Source organism: Lissotriton helveticus, chromosome 9 (assembly GCF_964261635.1).
Source record: "Lissotriton helveticus chromosome 9, aLisHel1.1, whole genome shotgun sequence".
Taxonomy (NCBI): Eukaryota; Metazoa; Chordata; class Amphibia; order Caudata; family Salamandridae; genus Lissotriton; species Lissotriton helveticus.
The window spans coordinates 1,271,428,197-1,271,455,925 of NC_136070.1; the positions used below are offsets into that span (position 1 = coordinate 1,271,428,197).

Consider the following 27,729-nt stretch of genomic DNA (forward strand, 5'->3'; position numbering starts at 1 on the left):
AACGGAGCGCTACCCGGGACGCTGTCACAGATATATATCTTTTTTTGAACGTTAATTTCTCAAAATCCACTGGAGCACATATATTGAGACCTAGCAAAGGCACATCGGGCTACCGGTCCCTACAATTTTGCCAAGTTTCGTGCAAATCCATTCAGCCGTTCGGGCTAAAAGTGAGGCCAACCGCCCTATGGAAATTAACATGGGAAAAACGCGTTTTGGGACCCCCCTTTTTTCTCGGCCCCCCCTTGACGAACCCCCCCCCAAATTTTCAGGGGCTGCTCAGAAACAAAATGTTCCATTTTACTGAAAATTTCAGCCAATTCCGTCCACAAACGCCAAAGTTATTAGACATAGACTTTTCAAAAATCCCATAGAGAAAAAATCCTAACTATATATACCTACTGGCGACCGCCAGTAGGTAAGATATATATATATATATATATATATATATATATATATATATATATATATCTTACCTACTGGCAGTCGCCAGTAGGTATTTATAGTTAGGATCGATTTCCATAGGGAAATCGCAACATTCTATTTGGAATAACTTTGGCGCCGGTTGAGGAATCAGCCTGAATGTTTCAGGAAACTTTGCCTCGCGGCGCTCCGCTCCTTCCCTGAAAGTTTGGGGGGGATTCGTCAAGCGGGGGCCGAGATAAAAGGGGGGTCCCAAAACGTGTTTTCCCCATGTTAACTTCCATAGGGCGGTCTGTCGCACTTTTAGCTCGAACGGCTGAATGGATTTTCACCAAACTTGGCAAAATTGTAGGGACTGGTAGCCCGATGTGCCTTTGCTATGTCTCAAGATATGTGCTCCAGAGGATTTTGAGTAATTTAGGTTCAAAAAAATGTATATATCTGTAAGCGCGCCCCGGTGCGCGTACCGGGAAACGCTCCAGGCGCGCCACGCGACCTGCGCACGGGAAGCTGATTGGCTCTCGGGTGTCTGTAAACATTCCAAACAGTCCGGAGCGGCCGCCATCTTGTGTCTCGGTAGGATCGAGACACAAGAGGTGGCAAAAACAAAGGGGGAAACTACCAAAAGGGGGCAGGGTACACCCCCCTGACCCTCTAGGTTTGATGTGAGGGCCATAAAAGGGTCCCTCGGGTAAAAAAATTTTTTTTAATTTTTTCGATTTTCGCGGGGGAGCGCCCGGTACGCGCACCGGGGAGCGTACTTTGGTGAAAAATAGTGAAAATAATATTGTAAAATAATCATTTTGAGTGATTACAGGTAGGGTAGCTCTGAAAAGAGCTTTTGGGTTCTGTGGCTGTTTTAGGTACCTACAAGTACGTCCCACACACACCCACACGCACACAACCCCACACCCCCACACCCACACACCCCCCACACACACCTCACACACGCACACCTCCACCCACACCCAAACACCCCACAGCCCCACACCGACACCTTACACATCCACACCCACAACCACACATCCCACACACCCAGACACACACACACACCTCACCCCCCCAACACACACACACGCACACACAGATACCTCACAGACACACCTCACACATCGCACACACCTCCCCCACACACACACACGCACACCTCACAGACACATCCACACATCCCACACATAGAATTAATTTGAACAAATACTCATACATCTGACACTATTTGGCCATATGGAAAGGTGCAGGAATGAGTAAAGAGTCATGACTGAAAAAAGGAGTACATGAAAATATTGAAAATATTTCAGATGTTCTTGGAGCTTTTCTTCTAGAAAGTCGATGAAATGGATTTTTAAGTGAACAGCAAAGTACTTTCCAACGCGAAAAGGACCACCATGATACAGTATTTGGCCTCAAGGAAAAGTAAGTCAATCTAAGATTAGCGTAGATTTGTGATTTGTCAGTATCTAAGGTTTTTTTTAAAACACAATCTTTTAGATTGTGTTTTTTTCCCGCTGTCATATGATGAGTAATTTGAACTCACTCTTTTAAGTGAAATTCAATATATTCTGAGAACAGCAAAAATAAACTTTGTAACATGTTGTACAAGTTATTTTATATTTTGGATTGTGTAAATTAAATTGTATTCCATTCTCTGACATTTACTTTCCTTTTTCCATCCTCTTTCACCTCTTTTTACTCAATTATAATGTCTTTCTCTCACTCTCTGTAACCCCCGTTCCCTTACTCCACTTCTTTGACAATCCCTCATTTTCATTTCAACTGTGTTTATCCCGTCTCTCCCTTGCATAAATTTTCAGCTTTCAGTCTTTCTGCTTTTCTTTTCTTTTCCGTATTTTCCTCCTTTGCTCTTTTAGTAATTCCTGTTTACTCACTCAGCAGTATTATTGCACTCTATCACTATAAATCACCCACTCTCCTTAGCTTATCTTTGTTTGCTCCTTACTTTTGACCCCTTCTCTCTGTTTTTCGTTCACTACTTCTATGTCCTCAGTGCCTCACTCTACTTGTGTTATGTTCACTTGTGTTTATATACCTTCTATCACTTCTTTTACAACAACTTCACTGCTCCTTTCTCATCGTTCTTCATCCCATTTCTTTTACTCTGGTCCCATTACTATCCTTCATTTCCATTCTTTCAATGTCCTTCTCTTTACTTTCATCACCAAAATATTTTTTCTCAGTACCACTGTTTTAGTCGTCTTCTCCTCTCTTTCCTTCTTTTTCCTCACTTACTCATTTCCTTTTCTCACTCATTGTACTCCACCTCACTCAGTTTTTCTCTTAGTGTGTCTACCTTATAACTTCCTCAGTCCATTTCCTTCAATCGTTGTATATTATCCTGTCTCCCTTTATCCTTTCACTCTATGACTGTTCTTCACTTACTCTCAGTTATCTTCTATTCCTCATTCTTCTAAATGCATCCTTAATTAGACTGTTTTCTGTCTCAGTCATTATCTTTTTACTTACTTCTGTTTCCTGATTTAGTTTTGCTAACTCACATTGTTTTAGTATCTTTCTTACCTTCAGTTCATTTCTCTGTTCTTCTCTCTCTTTTTCTCAGTGAATCTATATGCCTTACTCTTTGTAATTTGCTCTCCTTCTATTTCTTTTTCCCTCTTTTTGTCCTTCTACCTTAGTTTATTTCCCTTTCTGTGTTCTTCACTCTAACTTTATTTCTAAATAGAGTGTTATGATTTTTAACCTCTTCATTTGTATCTTTTAATTTAAAATACATATTTTACTAATTATAACTTATTTTTTCTTCTCTCTTTCACAGATACCAACTGTAGTAAAAAAATTAAAGTTACATTTATTATATGGTAAGTATGACTAAAAAAATGTAGTTTGTTATCACCCTTTGCTTTAAGGTCACTAACATGTTCTCAATCTACCTCACTCCTGTGTTTTTACTCTGCTTCTCTCACTTATTCTTATTCTCCATGTTTACTCCCCTTTCCCTATTTACCCTCTCATATTCAACTTCTTTTGATCCCTATTCTTTACTTCACTTACCCTCTGTTCCCTTCCTTTGCTTCTTCACTAATTCTCTTTTTCTTAATTATTCACCTTACTCCTACACATATACCTCATCCCCCTCCCAACGCATACACACACCTGTAACATACACCCCACACACACCACACACACACACCTCATACACACAAAAAATCCTCCCACACACACTCCTCAAACACACACACACATTCCATACACACACATACATCGAACACATATACACCCCACACTCATACACTTCTCACACATATTTCACACACCCTCATCTCTACCCACACCAAAACACTCCAAACAACCACACCCACAGACACACCTTACACACCCACACTCCGACCTACACCCACTGACTCGCTGTAAGTCACACACACTGCATTACTTATCTTTTTTTGCTGTTTTACTCAAGCCCATTCAGGTACTGTTTCCTTTACTCTCTTTGTCCTCTCTCTTTGTCACTCCCCATGTGTTATCCTAATTCAATATTTCTCCCTCTTTCACCCCTCTTTACTTATACTATGGGTAGCGCACCGGGGAGCGTAACAAGGGGAAAACCAAGAGAAACAGTAAAATAATATTTTAGAGTGCTTTGAGGTAGGGTAGCTGTTGTGTTGTGTGGGTGATTTACTTACTGCACTCCTTCCACTCCTTTTCTCAGTCCCTCTGTTCTCACAGTTCCTCACTCCCGTTCACTCAGTCCGTCTCTCTTACTGTAATTGTCTCTGTCTCTTCACTCTTTCACTACTTGTTCATTATGCTTTCTCCCTGAAGTTCAAGCACACTACGTTATTTACATTTCTTTGCTGCTTCAATTATTCCCTTTCTGTTACTTCTTCTTTTCTTCTTTCAGTTTTTTCTCTCTGTCAATCCACATGTTTTAACTTTAGTCGATTCTATCCATCTTATTTCATCCCTCTTTAGTTATGCACACTACTTTTTTCTCTCTCTCCCTCACCAGTGTTATTTAAATCTGGTTCCGTTATTACCTTTTATTTGTACATAATTTTTTCTCTTTCCTTTTACTCTTTACAGCCACTCACATTTATTTATATTTATTTATTTTTTGCATTTATAGTGCGCACAGATACCCACAAAGGGTTTCCCGGCGCCAGGACTAAGAGACCAAACAACGCAGAAAGCAACGCAACCAAAGACCATAATTATTTGTTGAAAAGCCAGGTTTTAGCGCCTTTCTTAAAGCTGGCAAAGTTCTCCTCTTTCCGTAAAGCTAGAGGAAGGAAGTTCCAGAGGACTGGACCCAGATGGGAAAATGATTTCCCTCCCATTCTGGCCAGTTTAAATCTAGGGACCACAAAATTTGCTCCATTTGAAGAGCGAAGATTGCGTACAGGGGAGTAGGGCCTGACTAGTTTTTGCAAATATTTTGGTGCGGTTTCTGCCCTGATCTTAAACATGTAGGTCAAGGCTTTGAACCGAACCCGGTTCTCAACCCTGAGCCAGTGTAGGTCTTTAAGGTGCTTGGAAATCCTTGCTGTCCTAGGGATTTTACACAGCAGCCTGGCTGCGAAGTTCTGGACTAGCTGAAGCCGCCTGGTCACGGCTAAGTTGGAACCCAGGTATAAGATGTTACCGTAGTCAAGCCTAGATGTAATAAGTGAGTTGACTATGGTCTTCTGGGTATCAACAGGCAGCATCCAGATAATCTTCCACAGCCATTTAAGGATGGTGAAACAGGTGCCAGCCACTTTATTAACCTGCTGTTTCATTGATAGTGAGTCATCAATGCACACCCCAAGGTTTCTGACCTGGGTCGCCGGGATAGGAAAAGCGCCCAAAGATGGCGGCCAGTGGATATCCTGCCACAGGTCTCTGTTTTTACCAAGGAGAAGGATCTCCGTCTTCTCCCCGTTGAGCTTCAGCTGGTTGGTTGACATCCAGCTGAAGACTTCGTGAAGACCTAGTTTCAGCGCAGAGGGGGATGAAGGCTCTGAGTTGGTAAGAGAAAAGATAATCTGCGAATCATCCGCATAGGTCATGAGTTCTAGACCTACTCGCTCTGCTAGATCGGCGAGGGGGCGAAGATACAGGTTAAAAAATAGCGGACTCAAAATTGAGCCCTGAGGCACGCCATGGGGTGAAACAAAGGTGTTGCATGTGCCTCTGCTTTAGTATTCTTCTTCTCTCTTTCTTTGTTTCACAGCCTTATATTTTTTTCATTTTCTCTCTTACATTTTCTTATATCTTTTACACTGTTTTACTATGTATTACACAGTACCTCTGTGTTGCTCCCTCTTGCTGTCTGTCTCTTAACATTACTCTCTCTTTCTCGTTCTCTTATGCTCTCCTTCTCTTGTTTTTTTTTTCTTTTTGATTGCGCTAACGGGGCGCTCACCGGTGTGCGCACCGGGAAGCGAACCCATGAGAAAAATGAAGTCAAGAGTGCTAAAATTTTTTGTAATTTTTCAAAAATGGGAGGTAGTTCTGAAAAGAACTTTTTTTTAATGTTTTTGTTGCTTTATATTTTTTTATTATTTTTCTGAACAATTTTTTTTTGATTTTTTGAACACTTTTATAATTTTTTGGTGTTTTTTTGGGGGAACAACAAAAAAAGGAATTACAAATGGCTCAACAGGAGCAAAAAAAAAAGATTTATTGCTTCTTCTTTTGGTTACATTGATGGTTTTCCACCGCATTGCTTATTAAGATCACGCTTAGTTCCCCATAGCACAGTGTCTTGCCACAGAAGACACATACAAATTTGAGACTGACAACATTTTTTTGAACATTGGGCACCATTTGCCGTCCTTCAGGTGCTGCATGTGATACTTTGGCAGAGGAGGTGCTGGGCTGTGGATTCTTCTGATTTTGCGCCATGGCACGAACCTCTGCTTGAGCAAGATTATTAGGATGCAACCTTTGCATGTGGCGCAACATAGTATAATTGCCGAATGAATATTTCTTCTTGGGATTGCCCCTGGAAAGAATATCTCCGCAAATAAGGCACTTAACTTTAGGGGCATTCACTTTCTTCTGCCCAGGAGGGTGGGAGAAGAAGTCCCAAATAAAATGCACTTTTATGTGACTCTGTCTTGGCTCTTCAGGCAAAAATTGCCTGGGTTGTTCCTCCTCCTCCTGTTCTTCCTCCTCATCCTCTTCTTGTTCAGGGACAAGGAACTGGGATGGTGGTCCTTCCTTTCTAGGTGGTTGTGGTGGTGGAGGGGGTCCACCAGCTGCAGCTACAAATGATGCCATTGCCAGAATCAGATACAGGTCTTCCTCTCTCAAAGTAGAAAGTCAGAGTGAGGAAAAAGGTGGGGGCTTTCATCATTTGAAAAAAAAAGTGTTCTGGACCAATGAAAAGTGTTATTTTCAAGTCACATGATCCAAGCTTTCATAATTTGGAAACCAAAACTGATCTGCACCAATGAAAAGTGTTATTTTCAGATCACATGACCCGACGCGCTTACGCTACGTGCCCCGGGGCGCGCCCCGGGGTGCGTCGCGTAAGCGCGTCATGACGTTGCGCGATCGTATGCGATCGCGTTATTCCGGGTGCGCTTACGCAGTGCGTCATATGACGCATCACGCGACTACGCGAAACGTCATGATGTTGTTTACGTTCGCGGGAATAGCGCTCTCGGGACGCGCCCCGGGGCGCGCCGTAACATTGCGGTTACCAGTGCGTTCACCGGTACGCGCCCCGGGAGCGCTCCGGGGCGCGTACCAGGGCAAACAATAAAAAAAATATATATATTTACACTATTTAAAATTTATTATAAAAATTATTACTTTCTTACCTATAGATATTTGCTATTAAAAAAACCTATGAAATTCACTGAAAAAACCATAGGTTTCACCCCAGTTATAGTTAGGAATTAGCATTTAAAAAACCTATTAAATTCACTGAAAAAACCATAGGTTTTACACCAGTTATAGTTAGCTGGAAATTTTACTCGCATAAAACCATTGAAATTCCCACGTTATAGTTAGTTGGACTCACTATAACTTGCGCGTGCAATGCACTGCTGATGACATCACATATTACATCACTCATGACATGGTCAGTGACATCACTCATGACATCACTGATGACACCATCCTCCTTTCACTGTAATGTAACCCTTGAAACACATGTTCAAAAATAGAAACTAAAATTTTCAAAAAAATGGAGATACCCATACCAGTTACAACAACCAATTCAATAATTCCACCATCTATATATACATCCACTCATTCACCAACAGTTCTATATAGTCACTCATACATATACTCACTCATCATATGTAGTGATACACCTATACATCCTGTTACACACTGACAGGCATCCAAAAGTTACTCACACACATACTCACACATGCAAATAAACTATTGAACATCCATTCATTAGCATATACAGCTATACACACACTACCACTTTACTTCTAAGGAAACTTACACATACTTACTCTCTTAAACAATCACTTATAGAAACACATACTAATTTAAACAGGAACTTTTAGAATCCCTCACTCTCACATATACTCACTTATATACATCAATATTCACATATACTAGATTAAAACATATGTAGTTACTGATAAAGACACTAGTGAGACAGTTATTCACTCACTAACACACACATATACACACTCATCCACCCATACAGTCCTGCACATATGCTGTCTTCAAAACACATACATTGAGAGAGTCAGTCATTCATGCATCTATGTGCTAAGTAACACCCCCACCAAACATATAGACACTCATATTGATATTTAAAAAAAATCTAATAACCCATATACCTACACATGTAGCTACTCACCAACCCATGCAGCCACTTATACACAAAGTGAAACATTAATACATATATTTAAATATTTAAACATTACTCACTAATATTTATTTTTCAAAAAGACACACATTCACTGGATGGTGTGATCAGTGATGTCATGAGTGATGTCACTGACCATGTCATGAGTGATGTAATATGTGACGTCATCAGCAGTGCATTGCACGCGCAAGTTATAGTGAGTCCAACTAACTATAACGTGGGAATTTTAATGGTTTTATGCGAGTAAAATTTCCAGCTAACTATAACTGGTGTAAAACCTATGGTTTTTTCAGTGAATTTAATAGGTTTTTTAAATGCTAATTCCTAACTATAACTGCGGTGAAACCTATGGTTTTTTCAGTGAATATATATATATATATATATATATATATAGGCCAAGGTGTATTGAAGAATGAGTGGGTCTATAAGTATCTGAATGGATTATTTAGTAGGTTGTGACTGACTGTATAAGTGAGTGATTTAACATGGGTAATGACTAACTGTGAATGTCTGTATCAGTCTGTCAGTTGGAGTGTGAGTGGCTGCATGGGTTGCGGAGTAGCTACATGAATGTCTATATGGGTTATTGATTGGATTTCTGAGTATCTGTATGGGTGCATGAGTGTCTGTGTGGGTGAGGGTACGTGAGTCTGTGCATAGATGTGTGAGTGGGTGATTCACTGGGTGTATGAGTTCAAGAGTGCCTCTGTGAAGGGCTATATGGGTGGGTGAGTGTGTGTATGGGTGTGCTGGTGAGTGAATGGATGTCTCAGTGGTACATGTGTGAGTAACTACATATGTGAAAGGCAGTATATGCGAGTGTTGGAGTATATAAATGACTATATGTGAGAGTGAGTGATTGTGAGAGTGGCTGTATAGATGAGTGTGTGCTTGTATCAGTGAGTGTATAAGAGAGTAAGTATGTGTTAGTATCTGTATAAATAAGTGAGGTGGTTTGTGTAGAACTTTATAGGTTAGAAAATAGGAGTGTGTTTGATTCTTTTCATGACTGACTAGGTGTGTGAGTAACTCTATGGATGAGTGGCAATGTGTGAGGGTCTGTATAGGTGTATGAGTGCAAATGATAAGTGACTGCATGTATGAGTGACTGTACGGGTGAATGAGTGGAAGTGTGTATAAAACTAGGAATCAGTGAGTGGGTATGTAGTAACTGGTATTGGCGTGTCTATGGTTTCGAAAATGGTAGTCTGTATTTTAGAGTGGGTGTATCAAAGGTTACATTAGGGAGTGAGGAGGTGCATCAGATTATCACGTGGATGATGTCATCAGTGATGTCATCAGTAACCCTAGGCATAGTGGGCATAGTGGGGCTACGCGTGGCACCACAAAGTTTAAAACAAACTCCGTCTCGAAAGAAATGCACAAGAGTGGGCGCATGCGTGGGTGCCCGCGCATGCGCAGTTGTCATCAAGAAGCCAAGTGTGGTACTGAAAATTCTGGACTTTCAGAACCCAGCGGTGCCAGGGAGAACACCCTAAGACTTCGAGTTCTTCCTGTTTCAGACTACAGAAACACAGAGTCTTCTAGGTGAAGTCAAAGATCGATTTTGTTGGCTGCAGCCAGTAACAGGTATGCTAGAAGTACAACACGGTGTATATTCTCAGGAGACTGCTCAAACTTACAAAGCCAGTCTTCTCTTTTATACAAAATATTATGCTTTAGGCAAACATTCCTTATTTTACAGTTGACCATTCACACGATGTAGCACAGAGGCCACATATAGCAGGAGCACACTGTACGCACAGACAGAACAGGAAAAGAATGGCTAAGATCATCCCAATGACCATCAGAATTCTCCATCCCCAGGCGGATATCAGTTCCCAGAACCACCCCATCAATGACCAATCTCCTTTATCCACATGAATAGAGTCGGAGATCTTGTGCAGTTTGGAAATGGCCTGGTACACTGTTGGAGCGTTATCTGGAATGAAAACACAGCAACTTGATTGGAGCACTTTACATACCCCACCGCGGTCTGCAAGTATGACGTCTAACGCGACCCTGTACTGAAGGGTCATAAGACGGTCCGACTGGAGCTCAGCAGTCAAGTTACTAAGGGCACCGGCAGTTTCAACTACAGTGGACTCAACCACCCTTGTCAATTTCCTTATGTTCCTGCTGTTAACCATGGGTCCCCAAAACGGCAGAAAACCCTTCACAAAATCTCCATCCTCTCTAATTGCTGCTCACGGTGGTAGGGTGTTCTATGCTAAGGAATGCTTCTGTCAGTGCAGGGCAACTCCCTTAGACCAACCAGAACCGTCAACCTAACGTCTTTGGCTGCACCCCAAAGACTTGGCCAACCGCGACCCTACAGCTGAACCCGGATGGTGGTTCGAAAAACAAAAATAAAAAAGTTTCTCAGATGAGAGAGCTGCACTTTTAAATATAGCAATGAAAAGGAATTTTTTTTTTTATTAATCCATTGTTCTCGGCCTCAGGTTATAGCGTCTTTTTCCAGGTAATGTCTGGTCTTGGAACAGGAGTTCAGGCTCTGTAGTGTCCAATCGGATTGACGGTGGCACAGCTTCCTGCAAAAGATTGTCACTTTCTTGTTCAGAAATTGTTCCTTTCACACGTGCATCGCTGAAAGGCAGAAAACGAGGCACAGTTCTAGTCTCTGAGTCAGCGACACCCTCCTGGACCCACCGGTCGTACGGCAGAGGCAAAGGAGTACTTCACAAGTTGGAGGAAGAGGGCAGCCTGGGGACGCCGCAGCTCAGGTAAGGCGTCTTACTACTTTACATCGTGTTTTTTTAAGCTTGTAAGATAGTTGTCAGTAGGGCGGGTGGGAGGCGCGGGGCTGGTCAATTCCACTCCGCTGCGGAGTTTTGCCTACTCCGCCTACTTCGCAGAGCACGAAGTAGGCAAAACTCTGCACACTCAACGGGCAGAGCAGAGCGGAGCTCTCCGCCCACCCTTAGTCATCAGTGATGTCATTTAAGATGTCATCGGTGATGTTACAGCCCATGTCATGAATGATGTTACATGTGACATCATCAGCAGTGCATTGCGGGGGTTATAGTTAGCTCAACTAACTATAACAGCCTTATTTCTAGGGTTGGGCGGAATTTGTGTAATCGCGTTATGCAAATCTCAGCGAAACGGTAAAAAATCTCCGTGAACACGCAGAAATTCCACAAACACGTGGAATTGCTTGTTCGCAATGCTTTTTTCCTCATTTTGAGAACGCAAACAAGCAAAAAATTTCGCAAAGTCGCGGAAAGCAGAATTTTTGGCAATTTCGTATTCTACGCGGAATGCAAAATTACCCAAATTCCGCGAGCGGAACGGAATTTGCCGCCCAGGCCTACTTATTTCTCTGGTTTTGTACGCGTTAAAAGTCCAACTAAATATAACGTCCCTGAAACCTATGGTTTTTTCCAGTGAATTTCTATGGATTTTTAAATGCTAATTTCTAACTATAACGTCCCTGAAACCTATGTTTTTTTTCAGTGCATTTTTATGGCTTTTTAAATGTTAATTTCTAACTATAATGTCCCTGAAATCTATGTTTTTTTAGTGACTTTCAAAGGTTTTTTTAATGATCCTTTCTAACTATAACATCCCTGAAACCTATAGTTTTTCCAGTGAATTTCAAGGTTTTTTTAAATGCTAATTTCTAACTACGCCTACAGAGGTAGGACACGTGAAGGAAGAGGAAGAAAGGCGCAGAAAGAAGCAAGAAGCAAAGGAAATGCAGAACGAGGCAACACAAGTCGAGAAAGACGAATAAAAGTGCAGAACGAAGCAATACATATGCAGAAAGAACCAACAGAGGTGCAAAAAGAGGCCTTGTTGCAAACACACAGTCTGCCCCCAACTTTTTGCTGACTGGTACTGGTGGTAACTGACTCTGACCAGCCCAGAGCCAGTCCTATGCTGAAAGACACCAACATACAATAAGGTACACTATGGGTTGGGGTACCCCTGTGATTGGCATGACCTCCCCTGTAAGACCTTAGTACATAATCAGGCAGAGGGATTAAAACTACCTCTAACTCAGTCAGTCAGTCAGTCAAAGTTCTTTATTTTGATTAGTTAAAACCATAAAAAGCAGTACAAAACATCATCTTCCGCACATTGCAAATGTATGTTAGAAATTAAATACATGTTTAGTTATTACAATTCAGTTCATAAAACCTACACCTAAAATACATTAAAAGTTTGTTTAAAAATTATGCAATATCAAACCAAATATCATAGAATCCTTGGCCGACGGCAATTTAAGTCCATACAAAGTGCATTATTGGGTATATTGATTTAATGACCATAACCCCATTTAATCTTACAAAATAATTATAAGTGCAGTAGTCTCCTTTTATTCAGGCGGGCTGCTGCCACCAAAAAAACGGCTACGCTGTAGGTGACCCGGACAGAACCAAGCATTTGTAAGTGTAGGAGGGCAGGTCTTACCTGGACAAAACCAAGTTCCCTCAGGATTGGGTATAAAAAATGTTTGCGAGCCACCGAGTTATGCTCACAGAACATTACTAGGTGGAGCGTGTCCTGTGGGGAAAAGCTGTCACATGTACATGGTGCTGTATCTTCTGGTTTCCCCCATTTAGGGTATACGCCCAACGTAAGATGGATATGGTTGAACCGAAATCTGACCAGAAGAAAGTGATCGAAGGGCTTGGTGACATACTTCAAGTACGGTTCAATCACTAGAGAGGTTGATAGGCCATAGATAGATCTCACCATAGGTTTTCTAAATTCTACCTCCTCCCTCTCTGCCTCCAACAAATTGCGAAAATTGAGCTTGATCCACCCTACGTCCTCTTTCCTGATGCCCTGTGGTGATAAATACATTTCAGGACGCCCTAACCTGCCGCATGCTGCTCTAACATACGACAGCCCAAAGGTTGTACAAAGAGCAATAAAAGTGCAGAAAGAACCAAAAGAGGTGCTGAACGAACCAACAGGTGTGCACAAAGAGGCACAAGGGGTGCTGAAAAAGGTAGGCGGGGTGCACAAAGAGGCAAGAGAGGTACAGAAAGAGGCAAGAGGGGTTCAGAAAGAAGGAAGAGAATTGCAGAAAGAGGCAAGAGAATTGCTGAAAGAAGCAACAGAGGGGCTGAAAGAACCGTGAAGTATGCAGAAAGAGCAAGAGAAGTGCAGAAAGAAGCAACAGAGGTACAGAAAGAGGCAAGATATGTGCAGAAACAGGCAGGAAAGGTGCCGAAACAGGGAACAGGGGTGCAGAAAGAGGCAAGGGAGTTGCACAAATAGGGAAGAGTGGTGCAGAAAGAGGCAGGACTGGTGCAGAAAGAATTAACAGAACTGCATGATCTAATGTACTCTGCTGCTTGCAGAAATCTGCGTAGCGCTGCAGAGTTTCTTGGCCACTTTGTGTTGTTCCGCATAATGGAACTGTGTGAACTCCACCTAGGCCTAGTTAGTTAATCAGGATCCAGATGCAAAGGACTTCACAAATAATTTTGTCTCAGTCACACCCAAGACAATGACCATCCACGCACCACGGCTTGAAGTTTACCTTCATCTTCTCAATGGAGTCCCTCAGTTGCAATGGAATCTTCTGAGCAGCCATGATCTTCACTTTCTCAGACTGGCACCTGGAAGGAAATGGAACAGGTTATATTTCTAATAAAAGCAATCTGTATTCAAAAGCAAGTAATTACCTGCACATGTCATAGGGTAACTACTTAAAGCAGGACTTAACACTGAGCTGTAGAAGCTTGAAGAGCGCAGTTGGACAAGGCTTCAGTGAGGATAACTGAGAGCTAGAAACAAGTCCACAGGAAAATAACAGGACATTGGCTACAGTTTCCTCATCCGCACTGATCACTCATATTAACTTCTATTTAGCGTTCTCCGTGGTGTTCCCTCAACCGCTATGACGCATGGAAAACCCTCTGCGATAAGTGCCTGAGAAAAGATGAAACAAAACTAATCAGACTGCCATTAATGTGCAACTAAATCGAGAATTCATATTCATCAATTCCTGGGACACCCTTATTCAAGAGTAAAACAACTATAGCCAGACACATTTTATGAAATTCTATTGGTTAGCCAACAATCCCCTGGGCATTTTAGCCTGTTGGTGCCTCTCTAAACCTTCCTCCCCTAGTAGGCTACTGTAGGGAACCTCAGTATGGCTTGGGGTGATTTACCTAATCCTCCTTGAATCTACCAGGTCAGTATCAGTCAGGACATCCTTCACTATCTGTAGGCCCCTGCAGCAAGTTAGATTCAGCTATATCAAGAACAGAATTAAGTGCTACTCACAGCCATCTCCAGAGGTTATGGGTGTGAGGCTCGTCTCCAGTACAGGCGTAGTATGGTATGAGTAAAACCATATAACTGAGTGGAGATGGGCAACAGATTTAAAGAGCGATGACAATCTTCCATTTGCTGTCATATTTCCATATCGTAGACTTCATTCAGTTAATGAGAGTAGCTCACACACATCTTTTCTTTGCTCCATGTACCGTGAATGAATGTACTATCATAAAGGGTTTTAATGTTTCAGCTTCTTCTTCTAACACATGGCCATCCAGCAGGAATCCTATGTCCGAGGGCAGAGCTTTAAAGTAATGAAGTTGCTTGCTGCATCTCATATACGGGTTCATACCACTCATATTAACAGGAATATTAGTTAAGTTTCTCTATGTCCTAGTATCAATAAAGCCTGTACCCAAAAAGTTTAAGTAAAGCACAAAGGTATATCTTTTTATTCCAAAATTGTTAATTGTATACACAGTAACCATTTCTTAGACTTGAATTTGAATTCTGATCCATGGAAGCACAAATTAATCTTGATTGTATAACTCTGAGAGGAATGTGTGACCCTCTAAAATAGACCTGGGGGAAATTTCCATGACACTGGTGTAATCTCATATACATTGAGGAATTTCGCATTTCACTTGTTACATAAAATTCCTTAAATTACTCTACAGTTTTAGGGTAGGAGCACGGAAGTGATGCCAACGAACAGAATGAGAGCAGCTGTTATTCACAGCACTTCTGTTTCTGGCGCTATTTTCTCTTTTTTGTGTAAAACGCATCGTCGCATCCAAACTAGACGTGCAAAAACAACACGTTCTCTAAATATGTCAATATGTAGTATTATTAGAAGTGGGAGTAACTTGTATCATTTCCTGTAGCTTAAAAATGCAAAATTACAGCAAGATTATATGGAATTACTCAAGAAGCATAATCCAGCATTTAGCGCTATTTTATTAGGGTAAAATGCATCTTTATTTCCTAAATGGATGAAGGAGGAATTTTTCGCTAAGAAAATAGTGATAAATGCAACAGAACACGAACAGAAACATCTGGCAGCTGCTCGCTCTCTTTTCATGTGTTCTTTCTGTAGGCCAATTATTGTCTTTAAAGTAGACTTGATCATAGTTTTGCATGTAAGATGCCAGATCATATTCTGTGACTGTACATGGGGTAATAAAACTATTGGGGTCTCAGTAAAGGTAAGATGATATCAGCCAAGCGTGGATCATAGCACCTCTCTATTGGGGTCTCAGTAAAGGTAAGTTGATATCACCCGAGTATGGACCATGGCACCTCTCTATTGGGGTCTCAGTAAAGGTATACTAAGATATCGTCTGAGTACCCACCATGGCACCTCTCTATTGGGGTCTCAGTGAAGTAATACTAAGTTGATATCATTTGAGCCTTAAACATAAATCCAATAGCCGAGCACTGCACATTAACAAGTTCAAACTGCAAGACATGCAGTCAAAAAATGTATTTTCCAAATGTTGTAAAGTCCATATGTCACAGTCATGATCAAAAGTAAATCGATTTGACAAATTGTTGACACGTAGATATTAAAGCCGAACAGCCGACACGTGTTTCGTCTCTTAATGCGACTTTTTCAAAGCTCAAACACAAGAAGTCAAATGGCTGAAGACTTACTTATAGGCCGGGAGTTGTACCGTATCCGATTTTTATAGGGAAGATTATCAGACTTCCTGAGGGTTTGAAATGTGGGCCCTTACTTAGCATCGGGGTTCTGAGGTTCTCTCCGGCTTTTGTGTCAATTATTAGGAAATACTCTCTCTAATTGCTCGATCCTTGCAGCTTTTTCCAAGTGTAAGTCTGACTTACATTGGCTAATACCCTTATTTGTGAGTGCAAAAACACCTTTGAAATTCAGAAAATGTAAATGTAAATTGATACTTGTATAGCGCACTACTCACCCACAAGGGTCTCAAGGCGCTTGTATGAATACCGCTGTGGAACCCATCCTGGCTTTCCCTGTGAGATGTCCACTCCTGGGCACCCCCAAGGTGGAGGCCAGGCATCCTTAGCGTTGTGGGGGCCGTTGTGGAGATTAAGCAAGCTATTGCCCAGAGTTGCAGAGTGGGACTCCATGATTGGAATAGGCACTGAGGCGAGAATTATCAGGTCCGTGGAATTTTTGAGCCAAGACCCGCAGAGGCAGGGAATTGAACCCTGGTCTCGGGCTCAGGGTCTGCCGCTCTAACCATTGAGCCACACTTCTCCAATGTGATTATCTAATAGTACATTTTTTGTGAGTAAATCTACTAACAACTGTAGGGAGTGGATGGGATCTAGGGGGCACATGCATCAATGGAAATTGCATTCGCAAATGGTGTGAATCGCAAAATTCGGCCGTTTGCGAATGCAATTCCTATTTTTGGGATGCATTAACATTTATGTAATTTTCGCAATTTAAGAAATCGCATTTAAGGAATCTCAAATTGAGATTCCTTAAATGCAATGCATCAAACAGGAATGAATGGAGAGGTATTCCTTAATTGCGATTCTCAATTAGAGAATCGCAAGTAAGAAATTTTAAGAAATCGCTATTTTTTTAGCGATTTCTTGATGCATTGCAGTTTGCAATTCCTTAATTGCGATTCCTTATTTTTCGCAATTAAGGAATCGCAAAATGCAATATTGATGCATGTGCCCCTAGGTGTTACAGGACTGGAATTCCCTGTGAGTTTGTGATCTTCTGCAGACTTGCAGATTTGTGGGTCTTCACAAAACTGGTCTCCAAACCCTTCTCAAAATGGAAAAGATTATGTTTTCCAGGTATGATCTTAGATCATATATATACTTCTGTTAATGATGGGAATGGAAGAGGCTAAGAGTATCTCCAGGAAGAAAATATTTTTACATTAGATAAAAAACTCACTTAGATTATTGAGGATGTGGTCCTTCGGCTAGACTGCCGACTTTGGTACTGGAGACCAGGGTTCGAGCCTCGGGGTCGCGTCCACATCCTGTGATTCTGGGCACGTCCACATCCTGTGATTCTGGGCAAATCACTTCATCTCCCCATGCCTGAATGTGTAATGTAAATACGGTGCTCATGTAAGCGCTACAATACCTTCGGGTCGAGTTTGCGCTAAATAAATATGCAAAAAAAAATTTGTATATTTTTACATGCCAGATTTTTGAACTTTTCCCACAGTAAACCGGAAAAGTTGAGACAGGTCTAGATTCCTAGGCATAGCTTGTACATGTTTTCTGATTTCTAAAAATAGGTGTCATATAGTAATTCTACACCCATTTGAAGTAGTACTTCTCTGGGTGTAGGTTTATGTAATTCTTGAATTTGGGCCCTGTATCGGTAAACAGCGCATGCTCTCTTTGACTGAAGTAGTGAGGCAGAAGAGGCGGCACCCAACTCAAGATGGAGCCTCCATTGCTTTTGAGCCCCGCCAGCCCAATCTGTCATGGCTGTCGGGATACCTGTAGAATGCGCGCTTCAGTCGCGTTTCCTGCCCTGTTGTTGCATTGATCATTCTTTTTTAAACCACTAGAGGGCGCTCCGAGATCAACTATTTTAAGAAGTGTTTGCCGAAGTTAGAAGAAATAAAAATAAATCCAATTGAAATGTAGGGACAACTCCACATGAACCTAAAAGAGGAATAAAGTAACGCATGCATAAACGCAACGACAAAAGGGAAGTTATTAACCGAATATTCGTCAGTGTAAACTTATTACAGCATAACTTACAAGTGTGCACATCTATTTTTTCCTCCATGAAATATTGAACACACTTTTAAATCTCACAGGGTAGATTTTGAATTGTTGTCACGTTTCCCGTGATACTGTTTATGTTGTCTTTAACTATTTAAATAGGGGGAAATACCCACACACGCAACGTGCCTATGCGCTGAACTAATTTTGGGGCATATTACCAAGGGCCTTATCGACACTTTAGCGGGAATTTTTCCCGCTAAAGCAGCGATAATTTTATCGCCCTATTACCTAGCTGTCGCTAACACCAGTTAGCGACAACTAGTAGGAGATAGCGATCATCTTGAGGCCCACTTTGCATGTCAGCGTTATTTATCGCTAATGACATGCAAAGTGGGCGTGCCAAGATGTTAGCGACTGGAAACAGTCGCTAACATCGCTATCTCCTATTACCTACTTTTGGAAATAATCGCGCTAAGCGCGATTTTCTCCAAAAGCTAACGCCTGCCCAGAGCAGTTCTTAGCCATGTTATCCAATGGTAGGTGGATAACATGGCTAAGAGCATTTGCTCGGTAATGCATGAATATCGCTGACTTTACAGCGATATTCATGCATTTTGGCCAATTTTTACCGCTTTTGAGATAAACCTTGATAATATCAAGGTATCTCAGCGGTAAAAATCGTCGAGCACGGCGATATAATTATAGCCGCTAACCATGCATAGCAATAATTATCGCTATTGCTTGATAATATGCCCCTTTATTTGTAATTTTTTCACCTATCTCATCGGAGCTCATTTTATCGACCGTAGAAGGATGAAGGCTTGAGTGATCCATCTCTCCAACCAGTGACTTTAAGGTTACAGGCGTATCTTTGATTAATGCTCTCAACTCACTGTGTTAACCCACCAGATACCCTCGTTGGATTTTCGTTGTGCGTTTGCCCTTTCCTAGATTTCATTGTTAAGTCAAACTTTAATTCGTACATTTCATTTGCAGCAACTTGTCTGCCCCTATCGGTCCCCTGTTAATGATAATTGGTGGATATAAAAAAACTGTATCTTCGAATATGGAGGCTTCAACTGTACAGCTTTTTCTACTTTTAAAAAGTCAACTTCAAACTTGCGATAGGCTCGCGAGAGCACACGGGTAGTTTAGCTTCAGTGGCCAAACCCTCTGAGCTGCCTTCAGCAACCTTCTCTTGTTCCTCTGTGTACTTGTATGTGAGGTAAAACCAAGTGCACGCACATCAGCCCAAAGCTTACTTTAAATTAATCTAGTTTTAAATTGTTTAGGAAGTGGTTATCCCGAGAATCTGGCACGGGACGGGGACGAGGGCATGAAAGGAGTTTATGTGTGTCCTGGCAAAGTGCTCTGCTGACTGGAGCACTGCCCAGCTATTGAAAGAATTCAAATTACTGCCCTACAGTCAGTCATTATCATTCGTAGGGCGCCGCCCTGCTGCTTTACCTCATGGCAGCGCCTGTCCTGAAGGGTACAATAGTTGTGAACCAACTTCGCCAGCCCTTGTGCAGGGCACCATCATGACAACGAGCAGAGATGGGTCGAATGCATCCAGCGCTTTAAATGGGCAGGTGCTTTCAGTTACTGAGGGCCCGATTCACAAAACGAACTTAAGACAAAATCCTGAACTTACTACTTTTGGTATTCACAGAAGTTAAGATTTTGTCTTAAGTTTGTCTTAAAACAGACTTAAGACAGACTCAAGTTAGGATTTTGTCTTAAGTCTGTCTTAAGTCTGTCTTAAGTCTGTCTTAAGTCAAAATCCTAACTTCTGTGAATACCAAAAGTAGTAAGTTTAGGATTTTGTCTTAAGTTAGTGTGAATCGGGCCCTCAGTGCCTACACTGCTTTAATTTGAGAGGAAGAGTGCCTGCACTTCTCAACAGATATACACCACTTTTAATGGTAGTGTACAGGCACTCTGGGGTAGTGAGTACTAGACTTCTATATTTCCATTTCAAGCACTGAATGCATCTCAGGTGATTCCACCACAGTACTATATGCGCCGAGGCGGACTATATTTTTGTAGACAATGTTGTGGTGCTGCACTGTCCATGCTCGTTTTTCCAAGGGACCCAGGGGCTTATTTATAAGCCCCTTCAACCACCAGTGCGTCACTTTTTGTGACGCTCCGGTGGCGCAGGAGCCTGCTCCATATTTACGAGGGAGCTTTAACCCACTCTTTTTTGCTTGATGCTGCCTTTTAAATATTGCTCCCTTTTACTGAGTTTTTTTTGCGTTGAAGGGGTTTGCAATGGCTGCTGCTGGGGGCATTCCCAGTAACGCTCATTCATGGCTTTTTGACACTGCCCCATATTTACGAGAAATCGTAACTCTGAGGCTGTTTAAAAGGAGGCACATTATTTCTCCTCCTTTTCCTTTTTCTATGGGCCTCGTTTATGTTTTTTTTGCCCTAGGGCAGCGCAGCAGGCCTTGCTGTTGCGCTGCCCTGTGGCAAAAGAAAAGGGCAGGAATGCGCCGTATCAAATAGATATGACTAATTCCTGTCCTTTTGCCCTGTGCTGGCGGGCAATGGGCTGCCGTGCGCCAACGCAGGCACCTTTGCCCCATGGTGCAAGGATGCCTGCATTGCGGGGATTATTATTTTTATGCAGGAAGGGAAACCATCCTGCACAAAAACAATCACAAGATGCTTTTTCCTCTTTCTATTTGTGCTGCAGGAGAGAAAAATGAGGAGAAATAAAGATATTTCTCATTGTTGTGCCTCCCTTATGCCTCCCCAGGGGAGGCGTAGGTTTTTGGCACTGTCTCAGACTTACGATTTCTCATGAATCTGGGGCAGTGTCAAAAAGCATTGGATGTTGCTGGGAAACACCCCAAGCAGCACCCATGGAACGCCCCTTTCATGCAGTTTTCTGAGTGAAAAGGGCACATATTTATAAGGCCTTGAAAAGCCACGTAGCGTGACTTTACGTGGCCTTATGCGTATGCCAGTAACACATTGCGCCACAGGAACATCAAAAAAGTGACGTTACGCCGTTGCAAAAGTTCCAGTACGGCCTCATAAATGAGGCCCTATGTGTGTTGCATTTCGCAGCCCACATAGAAAGAGGAAAAAGATTGTTGTGGTTGTTTTTGTGCAGGAAGGTTTCCCTTCCTGCACAAAAATAATCATCCCCGCAACGCAGGCACCCTTGAACCATGGTGCAAATGTGCCTGCGTTGGCGCATGGCAGCTCAATGTGCTCCAGCCCAGGGCGGAAGGACAGGAATGCTCTGTGTCTGATAGAGACAACACATTCTTACCTTTTTCTTTTGCTGTAGGGCAGCGCAGCAGGAAGGTCTGTGACACTTGTCTATGCCAAAAACTCATAAATGAGACCTCCAGTTTGCATGTTCCTAAAAAATCTGTAGTAGCAGAAACACAGCTCCAGTTTGTTGTCTGAATCTAGGGTCACTCTGTCTCTTAGGACAGCCATCTTGGATAAGGGGAAGCCATCTTGGACTGGTATGTTTATTGTTTCTGCTCTGCCTAAGATCGCAGTGAGGTGTAAAGTGAGTGAATATAGGTCACAGGTTATCTACTCAGGATCACACATGGCGTTCTCACAAGCTTTCCCACCACAGTGTGATGTACTTTGCAACAAAAACATAAATGAGGCCCATAGAAAAAGGAAAAAAAGAGAAATAAAGATATTTCTCCTCGTTGTGCCTCCCTTCGTAAATATGGGCAGTGTCAAAAAGCCATGGGTGTTGCTGGGAATACCCCCAACAGCAGCCTTTGCACGCCCCTTTAACGCAAAAAACTCAGTTAAAAGGGAACAATATTTACAAGGCAGCATTAAGCCAAAAAAGTGGCTTAAAGCTCCCTCGTAAAAATAGTAAATATGGAACAGGAGGTTCATAAAAAGTGACACACTGGTTCTTGAGGGGGCTTTAAATAAGCTCCTGGGTCCCTTGGAAAACTCCTCTGTGCAAAAGTTGAATTATATGCAAATCACTCTTCGTCTTGCCCCTCAAAGGACAGTCCAGCTCGAGCTGCCAGGACATTGTCCGTCCCCTGGAGACATAAGCAGCCCCAGCTGGCTTCGGCCTTGTTAGGACTCTGACCCCCAGAGCTCTGGTCCTGCACCTAGCCCTAACTGCACCTCATACTTAGAGAGAGTCAGACTGGGCACTGTGAGATGCCCTAAGAGAGACAGGTCTGCCCAAATGTGAACTGTGGGGCTCCCTGTCCTACAGAGCTCACACTGCACCTCACAAGTGAGGCCCAACAAAGCAAAACCTGGGCTGACTTCCTGTTCAGACAGGATGTGGCCCAGCAGTCTGGGATGCATTGTTCCTATTGGAGCAGGAGGAGGGCTGATTTGCATAATATTCGTCTCTGCCTGTAGTGGTAGTGATAGGGATGAGGGCAGAGCCTTGAGGGGCTCCAGGGGGCACCAGGGTACACTGAGGCAGGAAGGTGCCCATCTGGACTGGGTGAAAGGGAGCTCTGGGGTGGGCAGCTGGCAGCGCAGGGACCCCCCCCCCCCCCGGCTCAAATGGCCTATTAAACCCCACCCCACAGCTAACACAGCTCAGCTCAAATGGCCTATTAAACCCCATCCTACAGCTCACACAGCTCATTTCAAATGGCCTATTAAACTCCATCCCACAGCTCACACAGCTCAGTTCAAATGGCCTATTAAACCCCATCCCACAGCTCACACAGCTCAGCTCAAATGGCCTATTAAACCCCATCCTACAGCTCACACAGCTCATTTCAAATGGCCTATTAAACCCATCCCACAGCTCACACAGCTCAGTTCAAATGGCCTATTAAACCCTGTCCCACAGCTCACACAGCTCAGCTCAAATGGCCTATTAAACCCTGTCCCACAGCTCACACAGCTCATTTCAAATGGCCTATTAAACCCCATCCCACAGCTCACACAGCTCAGTTCAAATGGCCTATTATACCCTGTCCCACAGCCCACACAGCTCAGCTCAAATGGCCTATTAAACCCCAACCCACAGCTCACACAGCTCAGCTCAAAAGGCTTATTAAACCCCACCCCACAGCTCACACAACTCAGCTCAAATGGCCTCTAAACCCCATCCCACAGCTCACATAGCTCAGTTCAAAGGGCCTATTAAACCCCACCCCACAGCTCACACAACTCAGCTCAAATGGCCTATTAAGCCCCATCCCACAGCTCAGCTTAAATGGCCTATTAAACCCCACCCCACAGCTCACACAGCTCAGCTCAAATGGCCTATTAAACCCCATCCTACAGCTCACACAGCTCATTTCAAATGGCCTATTAAACCCTGTCCCACAGCTCACACAGCTCAGCTCAAATGGCCTATTAAACCCCATCCTACAGCTCACACAGCTCATTTCAAATGGCCTATTAAACTCCATCCCACAGCTCACACAGCTCAGTTCAAATGGCCTATTAAACCCCATCCCACAGCTCACACAGCTCAGCTCAAATGGCCTATTAAACCCCATCCCACAGCTCACACAGCTCAGCTCAAATGGCCTATTAAACCCCATCCCACAGCTCACACAGCTCAGCTCAAATGGCCTATTAAACCCCATCCTACAGCCCACACAGCTCATTTCAAATGGCCTATTAAACCCCATCCCACAGCTCACACAGCTCAGTTCAAATGGCCTATTAAACCCCATCCCACAGCTCACATAGCTCAGTTCAAAGGGCCTATTAAACCCCACCCCACAGCTCACACAGCTCAGCTCAAATGGCCTATTAAACCCATCCCACAGCTCACACAGCTCAGCTCAAATGGCCTATTAAACCCATCCCACAGCTCACACAGCTCAGCTCAAATGGCCTATTAAACCCCATCCTACAGCTCACACAGCTCATTTCAAATGGCCTATTAAACCCTGTCCCACAGCTCACACAGCTCAGCTCAAATGGCCTATTAAACCCCATCCTACAGCTCACACAGCTCATTTCAAATGGCCTATTAAACTCCATCCCACAGCTCACACAGCTCAGTTCAAATGGCCTATTAAACCCCATCCCACAGCTCACACAGCTCAGCTCAAATGGCCTATTAAACCCCATCCCACAGCTCACACAGCTCAGCTCAAATGGCCTATTAAACCCCATCCCACAGCTCACACAGCTCAGCTCAAATGGCCTATTAAACCCCATCCTACAGCTCACACAGCTCATTTCAAATGGCCTATTAAACCCCATCCCACAGCTCACACAGCTCAGTTCAAATGGCCTATTAAACCCCATCCCACAGCTCACATAGCTCAGTTCAAAGGGCCTATTAAACCCCACCCCACAGCTCACACAGCTCAGCTCAAATGGCCTATTAAACCCTGTCCCACAGCTCACACAGCTCATTTCAAATGGCCTATTAAACCCCATCCCACAGCTCACACAACTCAGTTCAAATGGCCTATTATACCCTGTCCCACAGCCCACACAGCTCAGCTCAAATGGCCTATTAAACCCCAACCCACAGCTCACACAGCTCAGCTCAAATGGCCTATTAAGCCCCATCCCACAGCTCAGCTTAAATGGCCTATTAAACCCCACCCCACAGCTCACACAGCTCAGCTCAAATGGCCTATTAAACCCCATCCTACAGCTCACACAGCTCATTTCAAATGGCCTATTAAACCCCGTCCCACAGCTCACACAGCTCAGCTCAAATGGCCTATTAAACCCCATCCTACAGCTCACACAGCTCATTTCAAATGGCCTATTAAACCCTGTCCCACAGCTCACACAGCTCAGCTCAAATGGCCTCTAGTCTAAACCCCATCCCACAGCTCACCCATCTCAGCTCAGATTGCCTATTAAACCCCATCCCACAGCTCACTCAGCTCAGCTCAGATGGCCTATTAAACTCAACCCCGCAGCTCACACAGCTCAGCTCAAATGGCCTCTAAACCCCATCCCACAGCTCACACAGCTCAGTTCAAATGGCCTATTAAACCCCACCCCACGCTCACACAACTCAGCTCAAATGGCCTATTAAACCCCACCCCACAGCTCACACAGCTCAGATTGTCCAAGCACAAGCCTCGACCCCTGCTGTGATATTTAACTTACCTAACCTGTGACTGTGGATATTGCGAGCGCCTTGAAGACTTGGCCCACCGTGACCACGTGGGAGATCCTTTCTGCTGACTCCAGCTCTGCGGCGTCTGGCACGTGCGAAGCAACATCAGCCCGAGCGCCATACACAGGGCTTGATGTATGACCAGTCACTCCTGGACCTTATTACCCAGAGGGCAGCGGGCCAGGGCCGGGATTACAGCCTTCACCGAATCCTTGGATAATTGGGGCGTTGGAAACTTGGCCCACGTCTTCCACGAATGTGTTTTTCTTTCTGATTGTTTCATAGTCTGGGATAAAGGATGCCAGGCATGTAAATTCATCAATTGTGGCCTCTGCGCCCTCGGTGGACACCCACCAAAGAATCTTCATCATGGCACTGGATAAAAGGAGGCCAGTGGTAGATTTCTAGGGGCACTTTTCCCATGTTAAAAATGACGCAAAAGTGGCGCAAGGGGCTTGTGAATCTGCCCCCTAGAGTCCAGACAGCCAGACTATTTTCAGTGTTGAAAAGTTGTAAAGGGGGAGGAATACGGACGAATAAATTACTTTCAGTGATGTACGACTCTTTCAGGGTAAAGGAAAAAGTAGTAATTACAGAGACTGGCTTGATTTGGAACTCATCTGTCATAGTTTTTACACTTTGCAACTTGAAACTAACTGCAGACGAAGCTAGGCCTATCCGATTCCTGTGAACCAGGCGCTCCTGACACTTGGGTCTTGCCAGAGACTTTGTGGTCTGTAGAAGAGTTAGCCACACTCTTTGATAGGATAACAACTCTGAAAAGAAAGACATCTTGTTATAATAAATCCTGCTTGTGTTTTTTTTTTAAAAAGCCGCGAGCGGAGTTTTCCAAACTTTTCTTCACCAACACGTTGCCAGTGGTTTCACCCGCAGCCAGATGTCTCCTTCACAGACCAGTTGGCGGTGGGCTGTTGGCAAGAGACCTCTGCTTTTCTTAAGCCACCCATGTTTTCCGCTTCCTGTGATTTTAGTGTCCAGGAGGCATATTATCAAGAAACGGAGCTAAAATTATCGCGCCTTTAGAGGCAGGAAACTGCCGCTAAGGCGGCGATAATGGGCTTGATAATATGCCCTTGTGAATTCCCATAGAAGCCCATGTTCTGGTGTGAACCTGGGCTTCTATGGGAATTCTCCTACGGCATACGGAGTTGGAATAGTATATTAAACTATTCACTATCCAGCACCCCCCAAAGCAATGCGTTGTAATGGCTTGCGTTGTAAAACTTGCGTTGTAACGGCAAGTGTGGTAAAAGCATGCGTTGTAATGGCATACATCCCAGTGTCAGTACCTGGATATACCAGGGAATCAAAAGTGCACAGACGGGCACATTTTGCAAGTTAGTGGCCAGATATAGGAAAGGATTTTGCTGTTGCAAACCATACAATTTCCAAAATCACTGGTTTGCAACTGCAACATACTTTTTTCTAATGTATAAAACCTATGGTATTGGTCCCCAAAAGATTTAGCAGCTGGGGCCCGTGCAGGTAAGACTGGTGAGGCTGGGTTTGAGGTGGGATTCGACAGACAACCACGAGGGAAAATTACATAAATAATTCATTTTCTGTCGTCGTCTTATGTTGAAATGCACCCCCCCCAACTCGGCTACACCGCTCTCACCTGCAGGGGCCGTGGCTGAAAATTATGACTCAAAAATAAGTTTTACGACTCATACTGAAACGCAATATAAAAGGGGTGTAGAAGAGGTGTTTCTTGCACATTGTGAATTGGTATCGCTCGCAACTACAGTTCCACTCACAAACCATTGAACAATTACCAACACCTCAAAGGAAGTGGTAACTGACGGGCAAAGGGGAAAGGATCTCTTCTCCTTTCAGAATTATGTCATTATGATGCCGGTCGCACCGACCTTCGGACTGCCATCTTTCAGAGCCCTTTCTGATCGCTGAGGTCGGGAAGCTTCCCCCTGCCATATTACGATGCAACCACTGCTACTGCGGTGTTCCCAGCTACTGTCGAGCACATATGCTCGAATATGTTGCTGCAAATGTGTACACAACTCAGAGAAAACATGTGATATGTACACACATGCATAACATAGTTGCGGATATGCCTTGGATACCCCGCACCCCTTTGCTGGAGTGTGGCAGAATGTGCATAGTCCAGTCGATAGGGATAAGGAGAAGGACATACCTGGATTCCGGCACCCACAGGATCGTTGTAATTGGGGGTGCAGCTTCCAAGGTGTATGGGGGACCTGGAGGAAAGGTTCCACGGCAAAGAATGCTGGAAAGAAGCAGACTGAGGAGAATATGCACCCCAAGTCTTTCAATTCATATGACTCCAAGCAGCCAGTCAGACCGCCACAGTCGATTCGTCAGAAACCCACATCGTAATCCGGACGGCGGTCGGAGCTCCCTGTACAGCTCTATGAATGCAGTTTGTCTCTGACCGCCATATCGGCGGTCGGAGGAAATCTGTCGGAGTCAGACATCT

At 43.6% G+C, this 27,729-nt stretch overlaps 1 protein-coding gene across 1 annotated transcript in view; it reads right to left on the reverse strand.

Moving 5' to 3' along the window:
- The window catches only part of LOC144783416 (uncharacterized), a 182,528-nt gene extending 156,907 nt beyond the window's left edge, over window positions 1–25,621 (reverse strand). The window contains 2 exon segments of the mRNA XM_078662404.1: window positions 13,737–13,815; window positions 25,419–25,621. Coding sequence (XP_078518530.1) covers window positions 13,737–13,815; window positions 25,419–25,621 — 282 coding nt within the window.
- Window positions 25,622–27,729: the final 2,108 nt, after the last annotated feature.